The sequence below is a fragment of the Ipomoea nil genome, unplaced genomic scaffold (genome assembly GCF_001879475.1).
Source record: "Ipomoea nil cultivar Tokyo-kokei standard unplaced genomic scaffold, Asagao_1.1 scaffold0415, whole genome shotgun sequence".
In the NCBI taxonomy this organism is placed as follows: Eukaryota; Viridiplantae; Streptophyta; class Magnoliopsida; order Solanales; family Convolvulaceae; genus Ipomoea; species Ipomoea nil.
In genome coordinates this window covers 450,942-478,446 of record NW_017616843.1, presented here as the reverse complement: position 1 = coordinate 478,446, position 27,505 = coordinate 450,942, and the positions used below count along the sequence as shown (strand labels likewise).

Genomic DNA, 27,505 nt, shown 5'->3' with positions numbered 1-27,505 from the left:
TAAGAGGACTAAAAGTGGTTGATTTAAAAGTTGAGGGCTAAAAGTGGCAGTGCCACCAAAGTCGGAGGACCTCCGCCGGTATTTACTCTAATTTAAATGGTAAATCACTTGACTTAAAAGTCACTACTTTAAGGGTCATTTGGTTTACGGAATGTTAGATTACCTTATGGAATGTTAGATTGTTGGAAATGTTGAATTTTTTGGAATGTTAGATTCTTGTATTTGGTTAAAACTGAGATATGTAATATAAAGCTGTTTGGTTGAAGGGTTGTTCTTTATGTTATAATGGCTATTTTACTTTAATACTCACAACATTTCTTCATGTATTTCAATATATGAAGTTAAAAAAATTTGTATTAACTTTCACTGCAAAAGAACCAATTCTTATATTAACTTTCATTACAATACTGAGTATGTGTGGTGCACTTCAATTTTGTATTAAACTTCACTGCAGAAGAACCAATACTTACAGTAGGCAAAATGGGAATTAATAAGAATGTGAAAATAATGGCTCATTAAAGGATGAGAAGGAGAAAATTAACATTAAAAAGGATTATAGAATCAGTAAACCATTACCTAAGAAAAGAGTGAATGGGTAGAGTACAATTTGTAAAAAGCAAGAGAATTTTACATTACTTAAGAAAATCACGAGTATCACATTCCCTTCAAAATAAGGAAAAAATTGATGTGGGGGTGAAATTTTGTTTCATAGAAAGTCGGATAACCTCAATCGAATAGGAATGTCATTTAACCAGCTAAAGATAACTCTTGTTATCTTAAATAACTTGAACCAAACGCCCCCTAAGTACAACCTAACCTAAAGTCATCATTTTAATAATAACATGAGATCTCCTAAAGTTAGCTCAAATAGAAGAGTACCCAAAAGTCAGCACTCCATCCACCCCCACCAACATCTTGGAGTTAGAAATTAACAACAAGAATCGATGGAGAAGTTTAAACACTCACATCAAATTACCTTCTCCAACAGCTCTTTCAAAACCTAATGTATCTAAAAAACAAAAAAAAAAAAAAAACAAAAACAAAAAAAAAAAATCATGATACTTTTTTTTTTTAAAACAAATCATGATACTTTTGAGTAGACTAATTGATCATGATACTAGCAAGGAACCAGTTGAATAGCTGCGCAATAAAACCGGTAACGATGAAAGTGAGCTCCTCTTCTTGTGGCCATCTTTGCAGTGCCGGAGAAACTCCGACTGATTCTTTTGCCGCCGGTCCAATCCAACGGCGCCGGATAGTGGAATAAGTTCCGATGAAGCGAGACCCTTATCTTGAATTCGGCCGTCCGATGAACAGTGTTGTTTAGCAGTGTCATTGCCGATGCAGAAATCAAAGCCCACAGTTTCTGAGATCAAATCAAAATCCGAACTGCAGGAGAAGTAATCAAGGGAAGAAACAGAGTAAATGTTGAGAGAATCTGAGCTTCTTCTGCTTGAAAAGACGGAATTTTCAGAAACCAAATCGATGTCAGAACCGAAACCAAGCAACAAAGAATCAGACTGGTAATCTTCAAGGGAAGGAACTGAAACTGATCTATCCTCATGGCAAAGATCATGAGAAAATGAAATTCCTGGACTCGTCGGGAAGCTGGGGTTTTCTGAGATCAAATCGATATCGGAGCCGAAACCGAGCAACAGAGAATCAGATTGGTAATCTTCAAGGGAAGGAACTGATTTATTATCCTCATGGCCAAGATGATGAGAAAATGAAATCCTTGGAGTCGTTGGGAAGCTGGGATTTTCTGAGATCAAATCGATATCGGAGCCAAAACCGAGCAACAGAGAATCAGATTGGTAATCTTCATGGCCAAGATGATGAGAAAATGAAATCCTTGGAGTCGTCGGGAAACTGGGATTTTCTGAGATCAAATCGATATCGGAGCCAAAATCGAGAAACAGAGAATTAGATTGGTAATCTTCAAGGGAAAAAACTGATGTATGATCCTCATGGCAAAGATCATGAGAAAATGAAATTCTTGGACTTGTCAGCAAACTGGAAATCTCTGAAGTCCTGTCAAAATCAGAAGTGGAACCTGGTAATGAAGAATCCCATCGAAATGGGTAATCTTCAAGGGAAGAAACAGAAACAGAAGTAGAAACAGAAACAGGTTTATGGCAAAGATGATGAGAAAGTGAGATTCTTGGAGTATTTGGTAAGCTGGGAGTTTCTAAGATCACATTGGTGGCCATAGGGATTTTCAGAGATCAAATTAATAATAGGTAGTGAATGTTGATATGAAAGGTGGCGTATTATATGGGATTCATGAAATGTGAGAACAAGATTCAAAACTTCATGTATAATGTCAAACTACGGGGGATTGAGGACTACCAGTGTAAACAAAGGGCAAAAGGTCATAGTTTTTGCCTTTTTGGCCGGACAACTTTCGTCGGTGACAAGTTTAAATGCATAATGGGTCAAACTATCTGTTAGGTTGTTAGGTCCCTAAGTCCGCAAATTATGCCGTGTATGGTGCACACGGTTGTAAAAACGACGTCGTTATGATTAAAAACGCGTGTTCGATTTTAAAAGAAAAAAATCAGTTTCGATTGCCGTTAACGCCGGGTGACATATAATAATTTGATTATTATTATTATTATTATTATTATTATTATTATTTAATATGGTAAAAATTAAAAGTTTGGTTTAAACTCTTACCTTTTGGATAATAGCAATAGTTCTCTGCCACTAAACTACTCATTAATCTTGATATAAATATGTAAGAAATATTTTCCATGTGCTTGACTTATCTGTGTCATTACTGTCTGTTCAAAGATTTACAAAGGAAAATAACGTATTCTTTGAATTTCACCCGAATTTTTTGTTGTGAAGGACTGCCTCACCAAAGGAGTGCTTCTTAAGGGGTTCAGTTCAGGTGATCTGTACAAGCTATCGATTCCCCGGTCACATTTAGCGTTCATTTCCGCCCGTACCTCGCCCGTGGTGTAGCATAGCATATTGGGTCACCCACATGCTCGTGTCTTACAAAACTGCCCGGTCACCGCCCACAAATCTGGTTTGGCGGGGTTATGTTCGGCCTGTCATCTTGGCAAATCCTCCTGTTTCCCCTTAGATAGAGTTAATTATTCAAGTAATAATGTTTTGGATATTTTGTACACGGGCATTTGGGGTCCTGCCCCGGTTATTTCTGCAAACGGTTTTAGGTACTTTGTTTTATTCGTGGATGATTATTCACGTTATTGCTGGTTTTATCCCTTACGTTTAAAGTCAGACATTTACAAAGTGTTTGATTTATTTCATGCTATGGTAGAACGTTTGTTTTCACGTTCTATCAAATCTATACAGTCTGATTTAGGGGGTGAATACCGCCGTTTGCATAAAATATTTGAGTCACTCGGTATTGTGCACAGGCAATCATGTGCCTATACACACGAGAAAAACGGGTGGGTAGAACGCCAGAATCGACATGTTGTTGAAACCGGCTTAGCTTTACTACCTAAAGGCTCAGTACCCTTAAAATATTGGAACTCTGCCTTTGAAACAGCCACCTATCTTATAAATCACCTACCCCTCCACTTTGCTACAATTTGAGAGTCCATATTACCGTCTATATAAATCACCCCCAACACACACTTTCCTTCGAGTATTCGAGTGCCTTTGTTATCCGTATCTACGGCCCTACAATCGACACAAGATAGAGTTCCGTTCAGCTCCATGTGTCTTCTTAGTCTACCCCACGTCTTTTAGAGGTTATCGATGCATGGATCTAAATACGGGAAAAACCTTTATTTGTCGCCATGTTCGATTTGACGAATCTGTATTCCCTTTTTCTTCAAGTTCGCCTTTGCAGGTTAAGCCACCTGAACCCACTGTGCCTTGGGGTTCGAGGCCCATAGTCCTAGTCACTGAACTCTCACCTGGCCCAGCTGTTGCTCCACAGGCTGTCCAAAATGGCGTTGTTGTGGCTACCATGACTCGGAGGCGTGCAACTCGAGCTCAACCTGCAGAGCGGGCTCACGTCATGCGGCTTCGATACATAACTCATGGCACAGGAGAGCAGTTTCATGCTTTAACTGCAACCGATGTCCATGCTGATCGAACTTGTTACTTCTCAAGCGGTATGGCATCCACAATAGCGTGACGCCATGTACCAGGAGTTCAATGCCCTCCTACAGAATGACACGTGGCAGCTCGTGCCGGCGAAGCCAAGCATGAACATAGTTGGGTGCAAGTGGGTCTTCCGCACGAAACGTAAGGCAGACGTGTCCATAGAGCGCTATAAAGTGCGCCTAGTGGCCAAGGGTTTCAACCAGGTAGGGGGTGAAGATTTCTTCGATACGTTCAGTCCCGTAGTCAAACCAACTACGGTTCGCATGTTGTTTTCCTTTGCAGTTTCACAGGCCTGGACTTTATGTTAACTCGATGTCCACAACGTCTTTCTTAATGGGCGTTTGGCTGAAACCGTCTTCATGCGGCAGCCACCAGGATATGAAGATCCAGGTCAACCAGATCACGTGTGTCACCTCCAGTGTTCTCTGTATGGGTTGAAACAGGCACCACGGGCCTAGTTCAAACAAATTCATGATTTTTTGCTTTCTACCGGTTTTGCTGCGTCTAAGACTGACGTCTCCTTGTTCCACTATTCCGCTGGCGCCTCGCGGGTATTCCTCCTGGTCTACGTAGATGACATCATCATGATGGGCAACGACCTGGCTTTAATTGACACGCTCCTCCTGCGGCTCTCGTCGATTTTCAAGATACGAGACCTTTGCACGCCTAGTTTTTTCCTCGAGATTGAAACTCTGTTCGTAGATGGGGGCTTGGTATTGTCACAACGCCGCTACATGGGAGATCTTTTAAAACGCGCCGGCATGACTAAATGCAAGCCATTGGCGACTCCGACCTCAGTCACTCAACCTGTGTCCTTGTCCACGAGCTGTTTGATAATCCCACGCAGTATCGCTGCTTGGCTGGTGCGTTGCAGTACTTAACTATCACGCGACCAGATCTGTCCTACGCGGTCACCCGTTTGTGCCAGTTTATGCATTCTCCTACTCAGGAGCACTGTGGGCTACTTAAACGTGTTCTCCGCTATGTAAAAGGTACGGTAACGTATGGTCTGCGCCTATCACCCTCTTCTTCATGTGACATACATGCCTATTCAAACTCGGACTAGGTCGGGTGTCCGGTGGACAGGAAATCCATTAGCGGGTACGCAGTGTTTATTGGTTCGAACTTGGTTTCTTGGGTATCCCACAAGCAACGCACGGTTGCTCGTTCTTCATGAAGCCGAGTATAAGGGACTAGCTGATGTTTTTGCTGAAGTAACATGGATTGTGTCGCTACTACGCAAGCTCGGCCTTCATTCTGGGTGTCCTGCAACACTTTGGTGTGACAACCTTGGTGTCACCTACATGTGCGCCAACCATGTCTTTCATACTAGAACTAAACATGTGGGAATTGACTACCACTTTGTCCGGGACAAGGTAGCATCCGGTGATCCCAAAGTCATTTTTGTATCTACGAATGATCAGTTGCCTGACGTTTTCACGAAGCCATTACCAGCAGCCCGCTACGCAACTCTTCGAAGCAAGCTCAATGTTATCCCCCTCCAACCTTGTGCTTGAGGAGGGGTGTGAGATATATTAGAATATAGAATATAATAAATTAGAAATTGTTGTAGTCAAACGTGACTTTAGCTGAGTTACTTATTGTATAAGAATAGTTAAACACAATAGAATAGTTAAGCTAATTGTGTTTGGTATTTGTATCTCTGTATTATCGTGTTACAGTTTGAATTGGAACTTCAACCTTCATCTTGACAATTTGCATCGGCTGACCTCTTTTCGTAATTTAATATAATACTCGCAGTTGGACTTATCATTCATTCTAGTAAATGACTTAATAACTCCCTTTTTCTTCTTCTTTTAATCTTTTTTTTTCCTTTTAATCATTTCTCTTTGCATTCTGACTAATCCATCCCAAACTTTTAAGTTTTAAGTTATATTTTTCATATAAAAGAGGTAATATTTTCTTCTTTCAAAATTTAAAAAAATACGGAGTATTATTTACCCGTCCTAGCATCTATTAGTTCTGCAATGTTATCTATAGAATTTAAATCATTAACAAAAGATTTACACAATAATCAAATAAAAGAGTAATAACATAATAATATGACTAGGAGCAAAGATTTTAGAACGAAAACATAACAAGGCACTCCAAAAATAGTATCTGCGATTCAAGTAGTATATATTGAAACAAAATGATTAATTACAAACTTGAATTTGTGTACTTACAAGCAATAATGTCGAGAAGAACGTCAATCTATACAAGTTATTTGACTGGTAAGCTTGTAAGGGACAAAGAAACATCATATGAGACCACAATAAGGACATTCAAACAAGCCATAGAAATCCTCTTCCAAAATGCAGGACACATCCCAAGTATTCACGCTACATAGAACACCAACCAGTCCCGACCCGTATTTTCTCAAATTAATGATCATTTTATGAGATTTGCATATCACCGAAGATCAATAACATCAAACTTCAATGTAGAGCTCATATAAACATCTGTACAGTGTTTATAAATTGGGCTACCATCCGCAGGGGGATCATGGGCATGAAACCCGCGTCTTGGGCATTGTCTGATTACTGTCATACCACCAGGATTTGTCAACCGGAAAATTCCATGGTTTCTATATGCAGATGAAACAAGACTCCGAGGTTAGTTAAATGAGTAAAATATGTAGTAACAATAAGAATGATACAAATGGTAGTAATAGTAATAAATTAATAATAAGCCAAGCTAGAGGAGACTAGAGTTACCTCGAGCAATCTTTTGGTGCCATGACAATAGCAATAGCTTCTGGTAACATTACCTGCAAAATAAATATGCATTCAGGAATGTCATGATATATTATGGCATTATCACTGCAATAGACACAGCACATCAGTAGGGGTATTAGCGAACAGAGCTTTCGGCAAACTACTCGTGTTCGTGTTCGGTAAGCGTTCGTTTATTAAGATAAACGAACATTAACAAACAAAATTTAAAGCTCGGTTGAGTCTGAACAGTTGTAAGCTCGTTTGCTAAGAGATCGTGAACAAGCTCGTTTAGTGTTCGCGAACAAGTTCGTTTAGTGTTCGTTTAATAATGTTCGCGAACATGTTCACACACACACACACATATATATATATATATATATATATATATATATATATATATATATGTATGTATATATATAAATTATACATGGGTAATAAGGTAATTTAATGGTCTCATACTCTTATTAGGTTTCCCATCTTCAGCAGTCATTCACTCATACTTCATTAATTTGTATTATGTTATCCTATAAGATGACACACATTTAATATGTAATATAATAATATATATCATTTAATGTAGTTTACTGAAGATGTAAAGACGATATCACTGGAATGAACTTGGAGTTAAGGTATTAAAATTTTGGGATGATGGATGCAAAATTTAAATATCGCATGCTTTATGTTTTAATGTTTTGGCTTGTAATGTGAACAGACAAATTATGTGTCTAAGACTTGGATTTTTATTTTGATATTAGATGTTACGAGTGGACTTATCCAGTTATTACACTTATTTATATTAATTTTGTAGTTATGTTGTTTGTTTGATTATTGTTCGTGAACGTTGATTATTTATTGTTCACGAACAAATTGTGATCATGAACATATGCAGGTGTTTGTTTATTAAGTGTTCACGGACATAAATAAACATGTTCGTGAACGTCCTTGTTAATGAACATGTTCGCGAACGTGTTTGTTAACACTAACGAACACGTTCACGAACGTTAACATTTAACAAACATGTTCGCGAACGTTAACAAACACTAATGAACGCTTAACAAACGAACACGAACAGAATTTTCAAAAACCTTAACAAACGAACACGAACATGAACACTCCAAATTTCTTAACAAACGAACACGAACAACTTCCATTCGTTTATGTCAGTTCGTTAACAGCCCTAAGCACATGCAAATAGAATATTCGGAGGCAAAATATAACTGGTGGAATAAGGTTTTGAGAAATTCCTAAGGAGAACTCTGTCAAATCACATTTATTTTAAGGAGATTAATCCACAGAGAAGTCTCCAAGAAATGACTGACAGTTCAATTGATGGTATTTCCACTCTTCTTTTGTTTTGTTTACCTTATTTTGTATTTTAATATTTTCCTTACCCACCACAGTTAGGCACTTTGTTTGTTTTAAGAAAGTGAGGGAGAAAGGGAAGCACAAACCTGATACGAGTACTGGGTGTGCACATCAATTGATGACATGAAACACGATTGTGTGGGATGTGTCTGCAAAGTAAATCAGAATAGAAGGTTAAATTTTTTTGCAATTCCAGACTACAATAACATATGATATAGTTGGTATATTTACACCTCCACAGACATTTATATATATATATATATATATATATATATATATATATATATATATATATATATATATATATATATATATATATATGAGAGAGAGAGAGAGAGAGTTGCGTTCAAATAAGAACCATGCTTAATGTGAGACCGTGAGAACTGCATGAGTGCACACAATCTACTACATGAATGCAAACTAACTACTCCCAGGGTCTCCACCGTCGTAGTTAGTGTGCATTCATGTAATAGAATGTGTGCACTCATGCAGTTGTTCGCACGGTGTCACATTAAGCAAGTTCTAACCTGAACGCAAGCATATATATATATATATATATATATATATATATATATATATATATATATATATATATATATATATATATATATATATATATATATATATATATATATATATATATATATATATATATATATGCAAAAGCACATCAGTCTGTATAGTAATTCTTTCTCAAACATGATAGTTTCACTTATCCCAAGTATAGTTGCTGCCTATTAGTAACTGAAATGCTGAACACTGAATACATAGCACTCAACAACGGGAATAGTTCAATTAAAAATAAGTGCAAATGGTAAGCAGTGTAAGGTATGTGATCTTAAAGTCATAAATATATATATATGTACATACATACATATGTATAGAAGGCAGCAAGCAAGTTTTATCATTTTCCACAAGAATAACTGACAAAGGAACATAAGGAAGGATAGGATGGAAGGAAGCAAATTACATAAGAATCCACGCCATACTTATCCACCAAAAACCGAAAAAAATAATCTGCAGTCATTCACCCTATTCAATTTTTCACTTGCTCTCTCTTGTGAATAATTGTACTATAATAAGAGTTTTTATATTTATTACTAAAGCTGAAAAGTAGCATGATACAACTAAAGTAATGGGAAGCCTCTTTACGAGGCTTGAGGACTAGATTTAGCTTGCATAAGGTATAGTGTGATAATGGATTGGTAACATCTTTCTTTATAACCAACAGATTTACATATGAAACCAAATAATTACTCTGTATAAACATAAGAAATTAAAGTTACAGTTTAGCCAACAGTAATGAAACTAATTCTAAAGAGGGAAGGCTTACAACATTATTCAAAAGCAAGGAGACCATAATAATAGTAGAAGTAGGAAGTTGATCAGTAGCATAACCCAGGCGGGATAAACTTACATGAATCCAACCCAGAGGAAAAAGCGATCTCTTATCCTGCACTTCAAATATTTCCTCCTCATTCGTAGTTTGACACTGTACAGAGACATGTTAGTAATTCAAGAACCTGGTGTAAAAAATATATTTAAAAAAAAAAAAACAAAGTGCAGAATTCTGACTCACTGAATCTGATGTTGATTCTTGTTTAGGGATGATAAGAGCCGTGATATAGAATTTCCGGTTTTTCTGAGAGAAACAATAGTTTGGGTGATGATTATATCATATCAATTAAGTGATAGAAACAGGTAAGAAGTGTTTAAGTTGATTGCACAGACTAGTGATCCCGCAAGAACGCCACAGGTCTCCAAGTTCTTGTTTGTGTTTGACTTCGCTAACTTCATGAAGCTATCCATCAAAGCTGTTGACTATAAAAGAAAAAAAAGATTAGCAACTACAAACAACAAATAATAGGAACAATGATGTTAAGAATGAGACTACCAAAAATGTGAGTACAAAATAAGAGAACTTACAATGTGCAATTGCAGAGGATCTTCAGAGCGGACTAAATTATCAGGCATAGGATTATCCAGTCCCCCTTCTGTCTCAAGGACTTGGGGTGATGATTTTGGGATCAAATCCTGCACTTCTGCAAGAACAGGAGGAGGAGATGGTTGTCTGACCACTTGAGGTGGGGGAATCAAATCTTGTACTTCCGCAAGAACAGGAGAAGGAGATGGTTGTTGGGTAACTTGTGTATTTTTAGGGCTTTCTTCTGTTTCAAAAGATATCAATGAAGGGGGTTCCTCAGCACGAGGCATTGAGTTGTCATTGTTAATTGGAATCGTTGATTCTGGCTTTGGTCTTTCCAAAGAAATGCTATCATCTTTCTTAACCAAAGCTCCATCTCCCTCAATCTGCTGGAGGCCATTCCCTCTATTGATGTTGAAATTAAAAAATTAAAAATAAAAATAAAAATAAAAAAGACATTTAAGTTTAATAAAAGCCAAGCACAGTCAAACAGAATAATTTACATCATGGATAAGAATATGCTGTAGTAAATATGAGCCAACTACATGTGTCTTGGTTCACATGCATATAAATTTCAATTGCCAAGAAAATAGAGGGAATGTTAAGTAACCAAACCTTGGGATCTCAACAGGAGTGAGATCTATATTAGTTGGATATGTCACCTGCATTTGAAAGTAGAAAGAAGTTAGAGATTTATCATTTATCCTTTAATTAATAAAATAAGAGATACAATGGAAATCATTATACCCCCATATTGCTAATAGGTGGCTGCCATTGCCCACGTAGTCCATTTGGACCCAAAATAGAATGTCTGGTCAGAGTTTCTTCCTTCGGGCGGGGCATACTTATTGACCTACCACAGATAGAGAATCAACAACAAGCAGCAAAAGATGAGATTGTCAGGGTCTCAAACAATTCTAGAAGTTGCCATGTGTTCAATTTAGCTGAGAGTCTGAGACACTAAACTTGCATGTGTTACATCTGCTCTTTTTAGCTGCTGAGATAGTTTTCTTCTGATAATTCTTTGATATACACAATTAACAATGACAACAAACTGCATATCATATTGACACACAAAAAGAAATCATGCTACAAATTTAGGGTTCATACGTATTGTGATTCCAACTTCCAGTACCAAATGAGTATCATAATGGGCAAATTTGACACCAAAATGCTATAATGCAGTAATACTTGAAAGTCAAAGTCTCAAACTATCAAAATAGAATGCAAATCATTATAAAAACTCTGGGAAATTGTGACAATAGATTGAGAGCACGACGGCCCCAAGTCTATCGGTTCATTATAGAGGAATTCTTCTCATAGAAACTTACAATCGGAGAAACTGTTCATCTACTGGCTTGGCAAGTGTTAGCTGTTGAGACCTTGGACCTTGGCTGAGGAATTCTTGTGTAGCATATGGTGGTGCCTGATAGATGCAGAACATCTTTAAAAATGTATTCTTCCATCGTATTATCCCAAGTAAATGATTGGATTATCAGAATTATAATGTCCCAGATTGTGGGAGATGTTTAATCAGGAACCCAATTACAGAGCTCAACTCAAGAACTGGGCTCAGTATGTAGACTAAATAAAGATCAGTGACTTAGAATTGAAACATCAATGAAAACTAAAATTTCAAAGGCAACTCTTAGAATAGCAAGGTATTGTATGCAAATTTAAGAGCTCTTAGAAATAGTGTGATGTTTCCAAATAAGCAAATCTAAGCATGACTAGAAGTAGCCATTGAAATGGACCACCCTTAGAATTCTAACATGATGTTTCCAAATAAGAAAATTTAAGCACGATTAGAAATAGCCATTGACATGGACTACCCAACTTTGCTATAACTATTGATAACTTGCCAGTTGTTAGTAATGGTTCAATCAGACTCGAATGAGGTTCAGAGGACGAAATATCTTAAAATATTTTCTTAAACCATCTCACAGAAACATTTGTTACACTTGAAGAGTGATTAGGTTTCAGGTCAACTTAACTATTGATAACTTGCCAGTTGTTAGTAATGGTTCAATCAGACTCGAATGAGGTTCAGAGGACGAAATATCTTAAAATATTTTCTTAAACCATCTCACAGAAACATTTGTTACACTTGAAGAGTGATTAGGTTTCAGGTGAACTTAACTATTGATAACTTGCCAGTTGTTAGTAATGGTTCAATCAGACTCGAATGAGGTTCAGAGGACGAAATATCTTAAAATATTTTCTTTAACCATCTCACAGAAACATTTGTTACACTTGAAGAGTGATTAGGTTTCAGGTGAAATTAAACAACCACTAAAAGTTGAAGCAAAGAGCAAGTATTAAGGATCAGGATGAATTGTGAGCAAGAGAACAACAAAATTTTTGTGATGCATGACGTATACCTTGGTTCCATAACTACTAAAATTCTGTTTCTTGACAAGATGAAGATCTTTTGGTGGCCCAATAAGATTATTTTGATGATTATTGCTCCATTTATTTGCTTGATATGTACTTCGTCTGTTCAGCTCTTCAATTTTCTTTTGAACACCTGGCTTCAGTTCCTCAAGCTCAGCCACTGCATTTAACAATTTCTACAAAAGATACATTTAAGTTGTTAGAACTGGCACACATATACAAAGCTCCTCATATAAAGATGTGAGACAAGTGTTGATCCACCTTTCTAAGATAAATTTTGTTGCTTTGTGAAGATAATCTGTAATCTCGGTGGCATGGTATTGTCTCAGAAACCAAACTGAAACAAAAGAGTATATGAAGCTCTAAGTGCATTAATAGGACTTTAAAACAGATTGAAAGCATTTGAATCACTGAAAAAAAAAAAAAATCAGTTCCTATTATTACCACATCCAGATAGCTGTAAAATAAATCAACTGCATATAATGTCACATTAGTTTGGGTCATGTGATTTCCTTTCTCACCTTGAGAACCTGAGGAGCATAACATATAAATCTATGATGTTCCCCTCTTCTCGAAATATGTCAGCCTAAATACATAGACACCAAAGGAAAGTCAAATCAAATGGCATAGTTAGTTATTATGTAAATGCTAAATGAGATGTGTTGAATTACTTCAAATCATGCAAAGTTTTATCAAATTAATTGAATGGGAAAAACTATATATATGAATCCTCAAGAGTGGCGGAATACGGAACCTAACCGACTAGTATTATTAAAGTTTCAATCTTGTTTTATTATTCCTTTTTTTTCATTTCTCTTCCTAGAGTGAGATTTAATTTGAGCCCTAATTATTTTCGCATGCCACTTACAAGCAAGTACCAATACTAGTCTTTCCTTTCTTTCTTAACAAGGCCCAAGGGAAAGATGAGTTTTTGGGTAAAAACATAATATCTGAATTAGTATTCCAATTCTCAGATATTTTTGTAGATAAATTTATCATTTAGCCACATTCGTACTGCACAGTACTCTAGGGACTATTTAACAGGAAAGTGTAATCAGACCATATAGACACTACATCTCATAAAAGTGTGTCCTACTGTCTTTGGGATCGAAGTTCAATATAAATTTATTGCTGTGCCATTTAGCATTTTGATTTAGTTATTTTCTTCCTTAGGTTCTTATCAGTAACCACATGTGCAAAGCAAGAGCATCAAATACATTATTCATTATTATTTACATGTTTAGCTGCTGGATTTTAGCCAAAAAATAAAGTATTGATTTAGCCACACTTATGAAGCATGGGTTTGAAATACATTATCAATTACAAGTTTAGCCATCAGATTTGAGCAAGGACATTTTGAAGTCGATCTCAGAAAATAACAAGAACTGGACACACTGGAGCAGTGTGAACACTCACTGCCCTGATCGAACAGTTTAGAAAATAATGTTCAGAAATCAGAAACTAAGAAACGTTCTATTACTTTTCTTAGGTAAAATCTCAACTCGTTCCGCAATAACTTACTAGCAATTGTACAAAATTATAGCTACTATAAAAATTCAAACTATTAGCATCTGAAACGAAAACTCCAAAGAATAAAACAAAGCTTCTATGCAAGGAACTATAACTTCAATTCACTATGCTTAAAACCCTCTAGCCTAACCCCCCCTAAATATAATTCCAATACCTATGAAGGTAAAAAGAACCTAATTACGGAAAATAGATACAGTAATAGGTAATAGAAGGAGAGGACCTGTCTGAGGATATTATCAGCGATACGGAAGTAAACGCGGAGAGAAAAACGGTGATCGACATCAAGCTTCTTAGCGCTTGACGCGATGTTAATTCTTCCTGAAGAAGAAGGCGACCTCGTAATCATTTACGATCAGCTAAGAATCGCCTCTGCTTATTATGTTCTATTTTCTGAGCATCCAAACTGTCGGCACGGCGGCGGCGGCGGCGGCGATCCGCGGAAGAGAAAGAACTTCGAGTCGTCGGTATCTTCTGTAGAGGGAGAGAGGAATTGTGTGCAGGAATAAGGTGGGCTGGCTAGTTAAGTCTCGGCAGGGGTAAAGATGAAAATTGGAGGATATGGCTGTTACGGCTTAAGAGTTTATGATTTGGTAAAGCTTATCAATCAATTTTAATTATTTGATCATTGTTAATTATTTGATTTGGTTAAACAACTAATATAAATGTTTGATTAATTAAATTTTTGGAGTTAATTCCAGCAATGGTCCTCCGACTATAGTGATTTTCCAAAATTAGTCCCCGACTTTTAATTTGGACACTTTAGGTCCCTTGACTTTCAATTTCTTTCCAATTGAGGTCCTTTCGTTAGAATACGGTTCATTAGACTTTAAATAAAGGGGTAAACTCGTCCTTTTACCTGCCTATGCATTATTCTTCGTATTTCTCCCTTCGTATTTCGCTGTTATACCTTGTAAACATCTCAATAATAGAGGAACGCACACACGAGTAGTCAGCAAATGGGGAACGACGATGAATATTTTACGGTTTCGACTAAGATTATCTTGATATATATCGCATATACAATGGAGAAATACTAAGAATAATACACAGGCAGGTGAAATGATGAGTTTACCCCTTCATTTAAAATTCAATTAACCGTATTCTGACGAAAGGACCTCAATTGGAAAGAAATTGAAAGTCAAGGGACCTAAAGTGTCCAAATTAAAAGTCAAGGACTAATTTTGGAAAATCAATATAGTCGGAGGACCATTGCTGGAATTAACTCTTATTGTATCCATTTATTGCTTTGAAACGCTAAAATTCAAATTTTCAAATTAATAAAGTTATTTTGTATATAATCAGCTATGAGCTAATAGTTAATTTTTTAAACATCTTTCTATTTAAAGGAAGGGTTTTCCGTAACCTAATATTCTCTCTGCAAGGTTTTTCCTCATCCTCCATTGATTGGCCGCTGCCTCCGCTCGTTTTGAGGAGGCGGCGTCAGCCTCCTCTCGTTTCTTCCCATACTCCGACCATCTTTCAATCGTCTGTCCTTCGGCCTCTCTTCCGCTGCCTACACCTCTTCCCGCCGCTCTTCCACCGCCACCATCTCCTCCGATCCCTCACCGACATTTCTTCCTCCTTCACCACTGTCCCTCACCATCTCCAACTCCAGATCCAAACTTCTTTACCTTTTGTCAGCGGTTCAATAAATTTTATATATATATATATATATATATATATATATATATATATATATATATATATATATATATATATATATATAGTGAAAGGTTCCGGTGCGGTTGAATGCTTCCCGTGCAATTGTGTGGTTGATTAATGTGCGTGAGATTTGTACTCAATGTGCGTGAGTATTGTGTTAAATGTGCCTGCGATTTGTACTTAATGTGCGTGAGTGTGTAATGTTAATGTGCGTGAGTTTTGTACTTAAGGTGTGCGAGTCTTGTACCTAAGGTGCGAGAGTTATGTGTTTAATTTGCGTGAGTGTGTTCTTCATCCACTGCTGTGAAAATTATGCGCATCCACTGCTGCAATTTTTTTCATGTTTTTGTTTCGAAGTGGTGGAGGAATGAATTTTGTCTTGTTTTGCTTTGCATACTGAGGGGCTGCTAATGAGAGCTTATGAGGTTTGTGTAAACGCACATATGTTTCAATCTGTGATAAAACAGTCTCCTTAGCTTCTGAGCTTTTCTCAATCTCCTTCTTTCAAAGATTGTGAAAAAGAATGAGACTGTGAAAATTTTCTGTTCTGCTTCCTTCTGAGCTCATAATTCTGAACTACTCACGCACATTAAGTACAAATCTCACGCACATTAAGCACAATTCTCAGGCACATTAAGTACAAAACTCAAGCACATTAACATTACACACTCACACATGTTAAGTACAAATTCCAGGCACATTAAGCACAAGACTCACGCACATTAAGTATAAAATTCACGCACATTAATCAACCGCTCAACCGCACGGGAAGCCATAAATGCACCTGATCCCTTCCATATATATATATATATATATATATATATATATATATATATATATATATATATATATATATATATATATATATATATATATATATATATATATATTGGTTAGTGGTTTGGTGTTTAGGATTTATTTTGGCTGGTTTAGATTTGATTTTCATCTGTTGTTTTGTTAAAGTTATTTCTTCTCGTTTCGTTTGCAAGTTATTTCCTCTTGTGTCTTTAGTGAGTTTTCCTCTCTTTTATTTGGCGAGTTCTTTTTTCATAAGGTGAAACAATTTATCTGATAATGGAGTATGTTTGCTTTATCCCGAGCACCGAAGAAGATCTGAATCTTGATATGCAGTTCAGATTAATGGAGATATTGTCTATGGACAGAAGAGCCGCAACAGAGTCAGACTTGGATAGCAAGATCATTAACAATATCAAAGAAGCTTCAAGTTCTCCAAACAATTCAGCTTCAATCTTGAAAAATAGTCAGAGATTCAAATTTCGTGTAGCATTGAAAATTTGTTTCAATGTTTGATTGTAAGAATGTTTTATCATTCCATCGATCTTATACTTTTCATCGTATGAATAATGAATTAGCTTTTTTATTAAAAAAAAAAAGCAAAAAATATCTTTCTAAATCAGTTAATCCTATCAACTAGTTAAATCCACTAACTCAATAAGCTAACAATTATTTACCCATTTTGGGCTCTGGCTAACCGCTAGCCGCCTGCGCTAACATAAGTGGCATTTGTCTTATGTTGCGTTTTAGATGAAAACCACTAATTTTAAGGTTTTACGTTATTGTCCAAAAAATTTAGTGTTCACATAAAATTTTCTAGTATCGAACTGTCGATTTAGCACTGTATCGAGTTTTTTAATATTATACGTTACTTTTATTTGTAAAAAAAAAAAAAAAATTAAGTTTTAAAAAAAAGTTCAGAAAAATTTATTAATTTATTAAAATTAACATTTTAAAACTTCTCAACTAATCGACCATTAAATAGTTCATTTTTTTTTTGTAACACTGTTAACTAAAGTTTCATTGCCAACTATTATATAGTGTGATGACATATCTATAACAGTCATGGTTGCAAAAATCGCGCCTAGGCGCTAGGCGGCTGCCGGAATCGGCCTCCTCCGCGGCCGGCCGGCTAGGCGATCTAGGCGGCCGCCTAGCCGGCTGAACCGGCGCTGAAATTGTTTGTTTGTTTGTTTTTTTGTTTTTTTTTTTTTTTTTTTTTTTTTTTTGCGTTTTCAAGTGGGAAAAGTTCAGGAAGGCATAACTCTTGACTCGGTTGTCCGTTTTGGACAATTTTTTTTCAAATCGCGTATTTTTTCGAGATCTATCCACCGCAAACAGCCAAAGGCGGTTTGTCCCTCTAATTTCTGCAAAAAATGCTTCTTTTGCTCTTTATTTTAATTTTTTTTTTTTATGTATTTAGATGGTTTCAACAATCTTTTAAACACTTTTACAACCACTTACGTAAATAGTTTGTAAGAAATAACTATCGAAACCTTATATTTTATTACTAACTTTTAAAAATTTTTAATTTTTAATTTTATTTTTAATTAAAAAAAATAATAATAAATCGGCGCCTAGGGGGCGCCTAACGTTTTTTGCAACATTGTATTTACAGTACTATTTTAAATGGGTGGTCACATGATTGAATCTCTATGGTGAATCATGAGTGTTTTAAAAAAATGGTGGTTGTATAATGGTGGTGGCAGCAGCAGTAACAACAACAACAACAACAACAACATGAGTTGATGCTGCTCTTATTCCGTCTACGGGAGCAGCAAACTTTGGGGCAGTCTTACTCGACATAGCAGGTGGATTTCTAGCCGCAGTCAATGATCCCTTGTCCTGTGTTAAGGATCCCTATCAGACCGAAGCTTTGGTTCGTTAAGAGGCTGTCTCCTGGCTCAAGTCTTAGAACCTCAGCAAGATTTGTTTTGTAACAAATTGCAACAACGTCATGGTGATCTTAACTAACAAACACAAAGATTTTTTGTATAATGGTCATATTTTAGATAAATGTTGAATATTTTTAAATTCTTTTTGTTATTTATGTTGCTTTATTCCTTGCCCAGCAAACCAATTGGCCCACTATCTTGCGATGGACGCAGATTCTCAGCTTGTTCGTTACACTTGAGAGAATTCCTTCCTGAATTTTTTTGTTACTATTATTGAGTTAATGCATTGAGTTTTTCTTTTTCAAAATAATAATAATAATAATAATAATAATAATAATAATAATAATAATAATAATACTCCATCCGTCCCATTAACGAAATTTGACTGGAGTTATTTTTACTTGAATTTTATATAATATTAAATTTAGTATTAATATATAAAATTTATATATTTAGAAACTATGTTAAAATATAATTAAACGCAAAAAAATTAAATTTAAAATAATTAAAAATTATTAAAAAAAATAAACAATGAATAAATAGTTAATTTGACCAATAAATAATAGCAGTACCGATAATAATAATAATAATAATAATAATAATAATAATAATAATAATAATAATAATTATAACAACAACAACAACAACAACAATAATAATAACAACAATAACACCAATAACAATAACAATAACAATACTAACAATAATAACAATAACAACAACAATAACAACAACAACAAAAACAACAAGAATAACAATAATAATAATAACAATAACAATAATAATAATAACAATAACAATAACATAACAACAATAATAATAATAACAATAACAATAATAATAATAATAATAATAATAATAATAATAATAATTGGTGGTTGTTGTGATGTTGGTGGTGATGGTGGTGGCACTAGTTCGAAAATACATGATAGAGAAGATAAATATGAAAAAAATAAATAAATAAAATATGAAAAATGTCATCTGACTAAAAATGTGGGAAGACGGTTTATGTCAAATTGAGTATTTTTTTTTTAATGTTGAGCAGAATAAATATATTTCTTTAACTTAATTTTTCTTTGATATTCAAACTCAAGAAAATTCAAAAAATGACATTCGTGTTTCCGGTGTTTGAAACTTGAAAGATAGTGAAAAATAGAAGTCAATGTTAAATGATTTTTCCGGTCAAAGGGAAAATAGCTTGATTTTTCTGGGAGAAGCCATTTTCCAAATCGAAGTGCTTCTTTTTCCTGGCTTCTTCCGTGACTTCTTCCTTTGCTTTCTTCCGAGAATGTTTTATCAACTTTCTTCCGTCATCCTCCGTTTTTTACTTTGAGTGATTTCCGACAAAACCAAACTGGTTTCCATCAGAAACTAGTACAAAACATTACTCTTTTTTTTTTTTTTTTAAATATTTTGTTTGTTATATTATTTAGATAAAAATAAATAGCTGGGCAAAACATAGCTGTTGTCAAATCTTTTTTAGTTAAATGGAACCGGAACTATGAATACAACTAACAGCAAATATATATATTTTCAAAACACAACAACAGTAAACAAACACTGTACAGAAACTTGTCAAGAAAACAACAAATATAATAAAATTAAAGACACAAGCCCCTAAGCTTGGTTTCATTAGGAAGGAAAAGTATGTAGCATGTGTTACCCATAAAGCCCAAGAAATAGTCAGATAAAAGAAGTTTCGTTTCTCTTATCCCCAGAAAACAAAAGCTTGGATAACTGTTTGACGTTTTTGAACGAGGACAGGACAATATTAGAAGCCTGCCTGGGACAAGATCGAACTGCACTGGTGTGAAGGGTCAAGTGAGCTGAGAGTACGTCTTGAATCTTGATTGTTAAGTTAAGAATCAAAAGCTGGGGAGGCAATAACCACTATTATTATTGCACTTGCAGAGCTAAGCTGATCATTCAAGAAAAAGTTTACATTAAAAAAAATTACTCCAAGAATCAAAATCCAATACTTCTGTCTTCAAACTTAATGCCCATTTCAAATGTAACTCTTCATTTCTAAGCCTCATATAGATGTGATATAAGATTCTTAGATACTGATTTTAGTAGATAAGATTGTCATTATTCTTATAATAATGTAAAATATGAATACACCATTGCATAGTTACCACTCTTCCAAAGGAGCAAATAGTTCCAATTCCTCCATCCTTGAATAACTTTGCAGTGACAGAAAACGTGAAAATGATTTCCAACTACAGGGCTCAAACCCTAAACAATGAAAACACAAACAATCTTTATCTTACTATATAAAAAAGTCACACCCCTTGGGAAAATAAATTTGGTAAATAATTCCCGCTCAAATAAAACGACTCCATTTTGTAATAAGTAGTGTAAAAACGATTTTGGCCTCTCATTTATAGCTATTTTTTGGGAATTATCACTTTAGTGGTTCAATGTAATCTTTAATATTTGAATAGAAATGAACAGATCGAGGTTGGCTTTTTGATTTTCAACCCTTGGTTATCCTATTGATTATGATTTATTGTTTAATTAATTTGTTCACACAGTTTAGAATTGTGTTTCTTTGTTATCCGAAAAAAATAGCATTAAATCACATATCTCTTCAATGTCTCCAAACACAGCTATAAAAATACATTCTCACCTTACAGTTTCAAAAACAGCACAACACTGTTTCAGATTGCAAATATAATCTTCGATCTCCATGTGGCACCTCTCTTCACTACGGCGACTGATTTATTTCCTATGAAAACAAGCACTGCTATCAAGCTAAGTGTGTGTAAGTATGATATATATACATGATAGGAAGGGCAGTGAAAGCATAAAGTGTAAGGAGTGTGTTTTTCATGGCAAAAGAAGTATGCATGTATGTGTAACCTGTGTATAATACCCACGGAGTATATAACTTTATTTTTTCTCTATTCTAATTCTAGATACTATTACAGGGATTATGCTTTTTGCATGCTCATATTTAGTCTTTCCGATGAACAAACTCCTCTTTGGAGTGTGAATACAATAACAAGATTATCTTATGGGAACACATGCATTTGATGAATTCACCCGTGGGTCAATGGTGAATTGGTGATCAATACTATGTTGTTTATGAGAGGAGACAAGTAATTGTCATTTTTATTTTGAAAGAAAAGTCACTATCATTTGGTATGATACATATACTTATATATCCACTGTACATTTCATTAGAATATTAAATTTGAATTTTTATTCATTAGATTTGAGGTTGTAAACTCAGGACTGTTATTATAAAATAGATCTGTGTTGTATTTATGTTTAAATGCATAATTAGACAGAAAGGATTACATGCTATTTTTATTAAGAAGCTTACACCTTGTGGTGAGGATCGTAGATGAAGACGGTAATGAGTCATTTCTTCTATGGGATAGAGACTACAACGAACTAATACGCATGACAGCAATGCAGTTGACCGAAAGATATCTGGAGGTATGTATGAAATCTATTTTCCCGTTGTAATGATTAACTTATTCTCTGTATATGTCTATTGTAAAGAGAATAACAAAGAAACTGCCAACAGAAATTTAAGCATTACGTGGTATTGCAATGGTTTTCAAGATTGCTTTAGCATTCTTTTTTTCTTATTACTTTATGAATGTGTATATTGTTAAGTCTTACTTATTCTCTCTATTATGTTGATACAGGAACTAAGTATGTTTTCAGTTACAGGCCATTCTACAAAGTACAAAGCAGGTAGTAAACTACGCGAGTTTTTTGGTTCCAAAGTTTATTGTGTAGGGTATTAATAATGTTAGGTTATTGAGCATGAAACAGATTATGATTTATGTAAATTGTAAATTTCCTTTTTGTTTTGAGAAGTAATTTGTAGAATTCCTTTTGTTTCTTCACTTAGAGATACCATCCTATATTGTAAAATCTGTCTTATGTAGTCTTATTACAAATCAATGTATATTTTTTAATAAATATTTAGTTCGTATAAATAGTAGTATCACTCAATACCAAATGCAGAACAATTTAATTTCAATTTAATGCCTTTGTGAATATTCAATATTAACATGATCTAATTAAGTTATATTGGGGATGATAAGTTTGGTATTTTTGTTTAGTATTGCCCTTATTTAATTTCAAATTTTATTAATTTTATTTATTGTTTATCTTTTTATTTAGAAATTTTTGTAGGAAAATGAAGATGAGAATGACAGTGATTTTCATTCACACAGCTCAAAAAAGTCTTAAGAAGTTTGTTGTTAAAAGTTGAGAAAGTGAAGGATTTGTGAACTTTTAGGTTTGGTTTTTAAACATTTATCACTTATAGTGTGCTTTTATATATATATATATATATATATATATATATATATATATATATATATATATATATATGGTCAAAAATTGCATCAATACCAAATTATACTTACTGATTTCTTAAAGTAACAAATTATCACATATCCATTCCATTTTTGTTTATTTATTACAATAACGCTATAAATTAAAATTTTATTTATAGGCCGTGCATCGCACGAGTACAATACTAGTATCAATAAAAACAATAGCTAAAAATGTTTTCAGAACTTGGTATAATCACCTCCTAAAAGTAAATGATATCTTTAGAGCTAACTTTCTTCATCAGATTGAATTAAATTGTACTACCTGGTGTTAGTGGCAGATGAGCAGATCCCTTCATTCCTTGCATTTGAAATGATTTTTGACAATAGCAAGACTGTAAATTGAATAATTTAACTAAATTGTTGTAATGGTTTGGCGCTATTAACAAGTGTCGCACTTTTGTCAAAACCCTCCAACACAAGAATTCGCACAGCTTCCACGCCATTTTGCAATGTAAAATCAAGCTAGAAAACAAGAAAACCCCACCATCAACATCTAAAATAGTAAAATCTAATATAGTCAGTCTCTCAGAACATGGAGGTGAACAGATAAAGTACCTCTGTGCGTTCTACTTTATTAAATGGGCGGAGAACAAAACTTGAAGGAATCATCTTCCCTGGAGGTCTCCCGATTCCTACATGAAATAAACAAATTTGTTCACATGCTTAAAAAGTAAGAGTAATTGCAAGAAACTCTTTGGACTTCTGAGGAATGTACCTATTCTTAAACGTGGAAAATCCCGACTACCTTTGAAGTGATCAATAATACTCCTCATCCTTCAAAAAGGGAGAATATTTTAAGACACAAAGATTGTGACAAAAGACTGCAACACATGCTTCTAAAACAGCATACATACCGTTGACTCATTGACTCTGTTACAATGTAGTATCTGTTCATAGCTACTTTCTCAACCTATTGAAGCACAAAGAGTCAATACCGCCCCCACTGGGACTCAAACCCATGACCTCCCATTTGGGAGAGCCACTTCATGCCACTAGACCACAAGGTCATTGGCCTCAAGACACAAGGTTTGTTCTTGAACTTTTTAAATTAGTTTTAATACTGACCAATGTTTGCTTAATCTTGATTATCAAGTTTTAAATATTTCTCTTTCAGGAGTACAAATACATTGCAAGTAATGCTATGATATAAAGCCATCACAATAAAGTATTATAATGCAATGGCACTTCTTGTCATAACTATCATTATTACCCAGAAAGCAACTTCTAAACTAGCTTGTGACAAAATGCATGAATTGTTACTAACCTCCTCAGAAAGTTAGCCATAATTTTATATTTTTCAGGTCAGGCATGAACAGGCAAATGGAACCAGATAAAAAGTTTGAAGACAAGAAAAGTACCCATTGTGCCCTCCATGTCCACCTTTAGGCAATAACCGCAATTTCGCAAAAGGTAGATCCATGTCATCAAAAATCTATAACAGAAGAACAAATAGAGTAAGTACTTGCACAAAAAGAAATGCTTAGTTCCAAGGCTCAATAGAAATTTTTACCACAAGAACTTGCTTCAACGGAATCTTATAAAATGAAACGATTGCTCCAACCTGTTAAAAGTCCCCAGAACACAGTTACACAGTCAGTGACTTGCAGAAAGTTTTGTGAAAACAAAGACATGCGCAGTTGGAGAACTTACAGACTCACCACTTGCATTCATAAAAGTCTGAGGCTTAGCAAGCATAACCGGAACATTTCCAATGAAACCTTGAGAATCATAAGAAAAGCCAAAAGCACGAGAGAAAATGCATTTAGAACAACTATACTAAGGCTTTGTTTGGTACACTAGCTGAAAAGTTAGCTGAAAGTTGAAAAGCTAGTATTTAATAAGCTAATTGATTGAAATTAAAGTGTTTCATAAAATTAGATGTTGAATAAGCTTATAAGTGTAAAAACGCATCCTCAAACGAAAGCTTAGAGGCCACCAATACACGGGTAGACAACCGGGTCACCCAAGTGGACTATAATGCACATGGGCCAACCAAAGTAAAAGACTAAATCTAATCAAATAGCTAGTCTAACTCATTGCCTTATAAACCATATGTTCTCTCTTATTTTTTCAATGTGCGACTCTTAAACACAAAATAAGCTACGGACTATTATTTTAAGCTTCCCATGTTTTACTAAATAGAGCTTATAAATGATTGCAGCTTAAAATAAGCTATAAAGTCTAAAATAAGTACCATACACAGCCTAATTCCTTCTTCATCACTCATAAAGTTTGTGACTTGAAGCGATGAACATTCTGGTTTTTCCATATTAGATCCCAATATATTCAATAGTACTTCAAGAATAGCTACGATGCAAGGAGTTAAATTAGTTCTCAATGGGTAGTTCAATGGACATCACAGTGAATATTAACTGATTATATAGACTAGGAAAAAGAAATTTAATAGGCAAATAAGTAACAAAACAAAACAAAACAAAAATATAAATGTGGGTAAACAGAGGAACCTTTTCCAAATAGGGCTTTGAAGGAGACGCTGCTCATTGATATGCCTTCTGCTTCAGCAATTGCGTCCACCATTTCGAACCCCACCTGTATCAAAATTATAATCATCAAATTTAATTACCAGACTATACACACATACGAATATATAATTCATTCAACTGATAAAAAAGGGGTAGTAGTATACGAACATTGTGGCGAGTCCCGTTGTATAATTTGCCAGGGTTGCCGAGGCCGACGACGAGCCAAGGCTGGGGCTTCGGCTTCTCCGGCAGGGGCTCCGGTGAGCCGGCAGATGAGGTTGACATTGAACACAAGAAGTGATGGGAGGGATTGATTCCGGTAGGGCCGCTCCTCCACCTCCTCCGGTACAAGGAGGAAATTGTGAATTTGGGCCAGGAAGGGGTGGAGGAGGATAAGGAGAGGCGGTGGCTGCGGCAGCCGGCGGCTGATAGCGCAGTGGTAGAAATTGGGGCACCTAAATTCATGATTGTTTTATAGTTGAAGGCCAACGATCCCAACCGAAATTCAATTTATTGCTATATAGAGGCATAGAGCAGCACAGGCGTAAATAAGAGTGAATTAAGGATCTCTTTATAAATATGAAAAATAATTTCTAGAACTCAATTTTTTTTGAAAAAATATTTTAATTTTTTAATGTTTAGTCAGTGTTAAAAAATTATTTTTTCCTGTTTAGTCAAAAGTTATTTTTTCTCCACATACTATTTGTTGTAATAATAATAATAATAATAATAATAATAATAATAATAATAATAATAATAATAATAATAATAATAATAAAAATAATAATAATAATAATAATAATATATTATTATTATTATTATTATTATTATTATTATTATATGTGGTGAAGGTGGTGGTGGTATGGTAGTGTGGTAGTAGTGGTGGTGGTGTGGTGTTGCGGTGTTGTGGTGATGGAGTTGGTGGTGTAGCCGTGTAGGTGTTGGTGGTAATGATGGTGGAGATGGTGGTGTTGGTGCCGATAGTGGTGGTAGTGGCGGCGGCGACAGTGGTGATAGTTGTGGACTTGTGGTGGTGCTGGTGGCAGTGATTGTAGTGGTGATATTGGGGCGGTGGTGTTGGTTTTGGTGGTGGGGGTGGTGTTGTAGTAGTAGTAGTGGCGGTGGTGGAGATGGTGGTGTTAGTGGCAGTGGTGGTGGTGTAGTAGTAGTGTTGGTGTTGGTGGTTGTGTTGGTGATTGTGGTTTTATGGTGTAGTGGTGTTTGTGAATTGTGGTGGTGGTGATTGTTGTAATAATAATAATCTGGAAAATAATTTAACAGAGAAGAGAGATGAAAAATAAAGAATCTAGAAAATGTCTCCCAACTAAAAAACGAAAGAATACATTTTCCTTCAAATTGGGCCTTTGTTCCTTGATTATAATAAATATTTTCCTTTGAGTTCATTTTCTTTTAGTACTCAAACACTGAATGGTGAAAGAAAATTTTGGTTTCTAAAACCACTAACATTTTCCTTAAAAAACATTAGCTGACGCTGATGATGATGAAGTATGCAAGTACCGAACGTCCAAGTCAACGACGAGAATCGAGAAACGAGTTTTTACACAGTGGGTAAGCTGGTCACAAACAAACAAATCAAATTTCACTTCTTTCAAGATACTATGGCATCTGTGTGGCAGCTAGCGATGGGGGTCACAATGAAACAGCTACAACCACAGCGTTATCTCATCCGGTTTTATCACAAAACTGATCTTGCTAGAATCCTTAGTGATGGACCATGGACATACGAACAGAATTTACTGATAATGCAGAAGGTCAAACCAGGTGATGATCCGGAGACTGTTCCCTTGAATCATGTCGAGTTCTGGGTGCAGATTCGCTCTTTGCCGGCTGGCCTCCGATCAGATGCAGTTGTCCCCGCAATCGGATCGTTTTTGGTTACTTTAGCATATACAGATGATAAGAATTTTGGGGGTTCAATGAGGACTTACTATCGAGTCTGTGTGGCTATCGATGTAACCAAGCCCTTAAAGAAGCAGATGAAGCTCAAAAAGGACAATGGATCATGTGCTTATGTCGACTTCAGATATGAAAGGCTTCCAACTTTCTGTTTCATCTGTAGGATCATCGGGCATGGTGATCGAGTTTGCCCAAGAATTGCACATGGGGTTGATACCAAGGCTGATAAACCGTATGTGCTGTGGCTTCGTGCAGGGTCACGTAGGAATACCCCCACAGCAAGACAGCGATGGGTAGCACCTGAATTGGATGTTGAGCGTAAAGACTGGAAGGCACCTAACATGTTTGCGAGTGATGTTCCGGCAAACAGTGA

General features: G+C 35.3%; 2 protein-coding genes and 1 long non-coding RNA gene across 3 annotated transcripts; all 3 read right to left on the bottom strand.

The window, feature by feature from the left end:
• On the bottom strand, positions 1-3,273 carry LOC109172257. The gene is made up of 3 exons (XR_002052701.1): positions 3,259-3,273; positions 2,713-2,714; positions 1-70 (listed from the first exon to the last, which is right to left on the bottom strand). It is a non-coding gene; the product is annotated as an uncharacterized LOC109172257 (long non-coding RNA).
• Positions 3,274-6,192: 2,919 nt separating this feature from the next.
• Positions 6,193-14,566, bottom strand: LOC109172255 (AMSH-like ubiquitin thioesterase 1). Its single transcript, XM_019321414.1, has 14 exons — positions 14,240-14,566; positions 13,011-13,075; positions 12,751-12,826; positions 12,477-12,665; positions 11,427-11,521; positions 10,843-10,948; positions 10,711-10,757; positions 10,098-10,500; positions 9,903-9,992; positions 9,751-9,813; positions 9,589-9,663; positions 8,258-8,320; positions 6,807-6,859; positions 6,193-6,676 (listed from the first exon to the last, which is right to left on the bottom strand). Exons 1-14 carry the CDS (start codon positions 14,363-14,365, stop codon positions 6,502-6,504), a joined length of 1,626 nt encoding a protein of 541 aa, XP_019176959.1. The 5' UTR covers positions 14,366-14,566; the 3' UTR covers positions 6,193-6,501.
• Positions 14,567-20,290: 5,724 nt separating this feature from the next.
• Positions 20,291-25,741, bottom strand: LOC109172256 (peptidyl-tRNA hydrolase, mitochondrial-like). Its single transcript, XM_019321415.1, has 9 exons — positions 25,384-25,741; positions 25,198-25,282; positions 24,383-24,450; positions 24,243-24,293; positions 24,091-24,164; positions 23,448-23,506; positions 23,288-23,364; positions 22,995-23,194; positions 20,291-20,606 (listed from the first exon to the last, which is right to left on the bottom strand). The coding sequence occupies exons 1-8, from the start codon at positions 25,678-25,680 to the stop codon at positions 23,081-23,083; spliced, it is 825 nt and encodes a 274-aa protein (XP_019176960.1). The 5' UTR covers positions 25,681-25,741; the 3' UTR covers positions 20,291-20,606; positions 22,995-23,080.
• Positions 25,742-27,505: the final 1,764 nt, after the last annotated feature.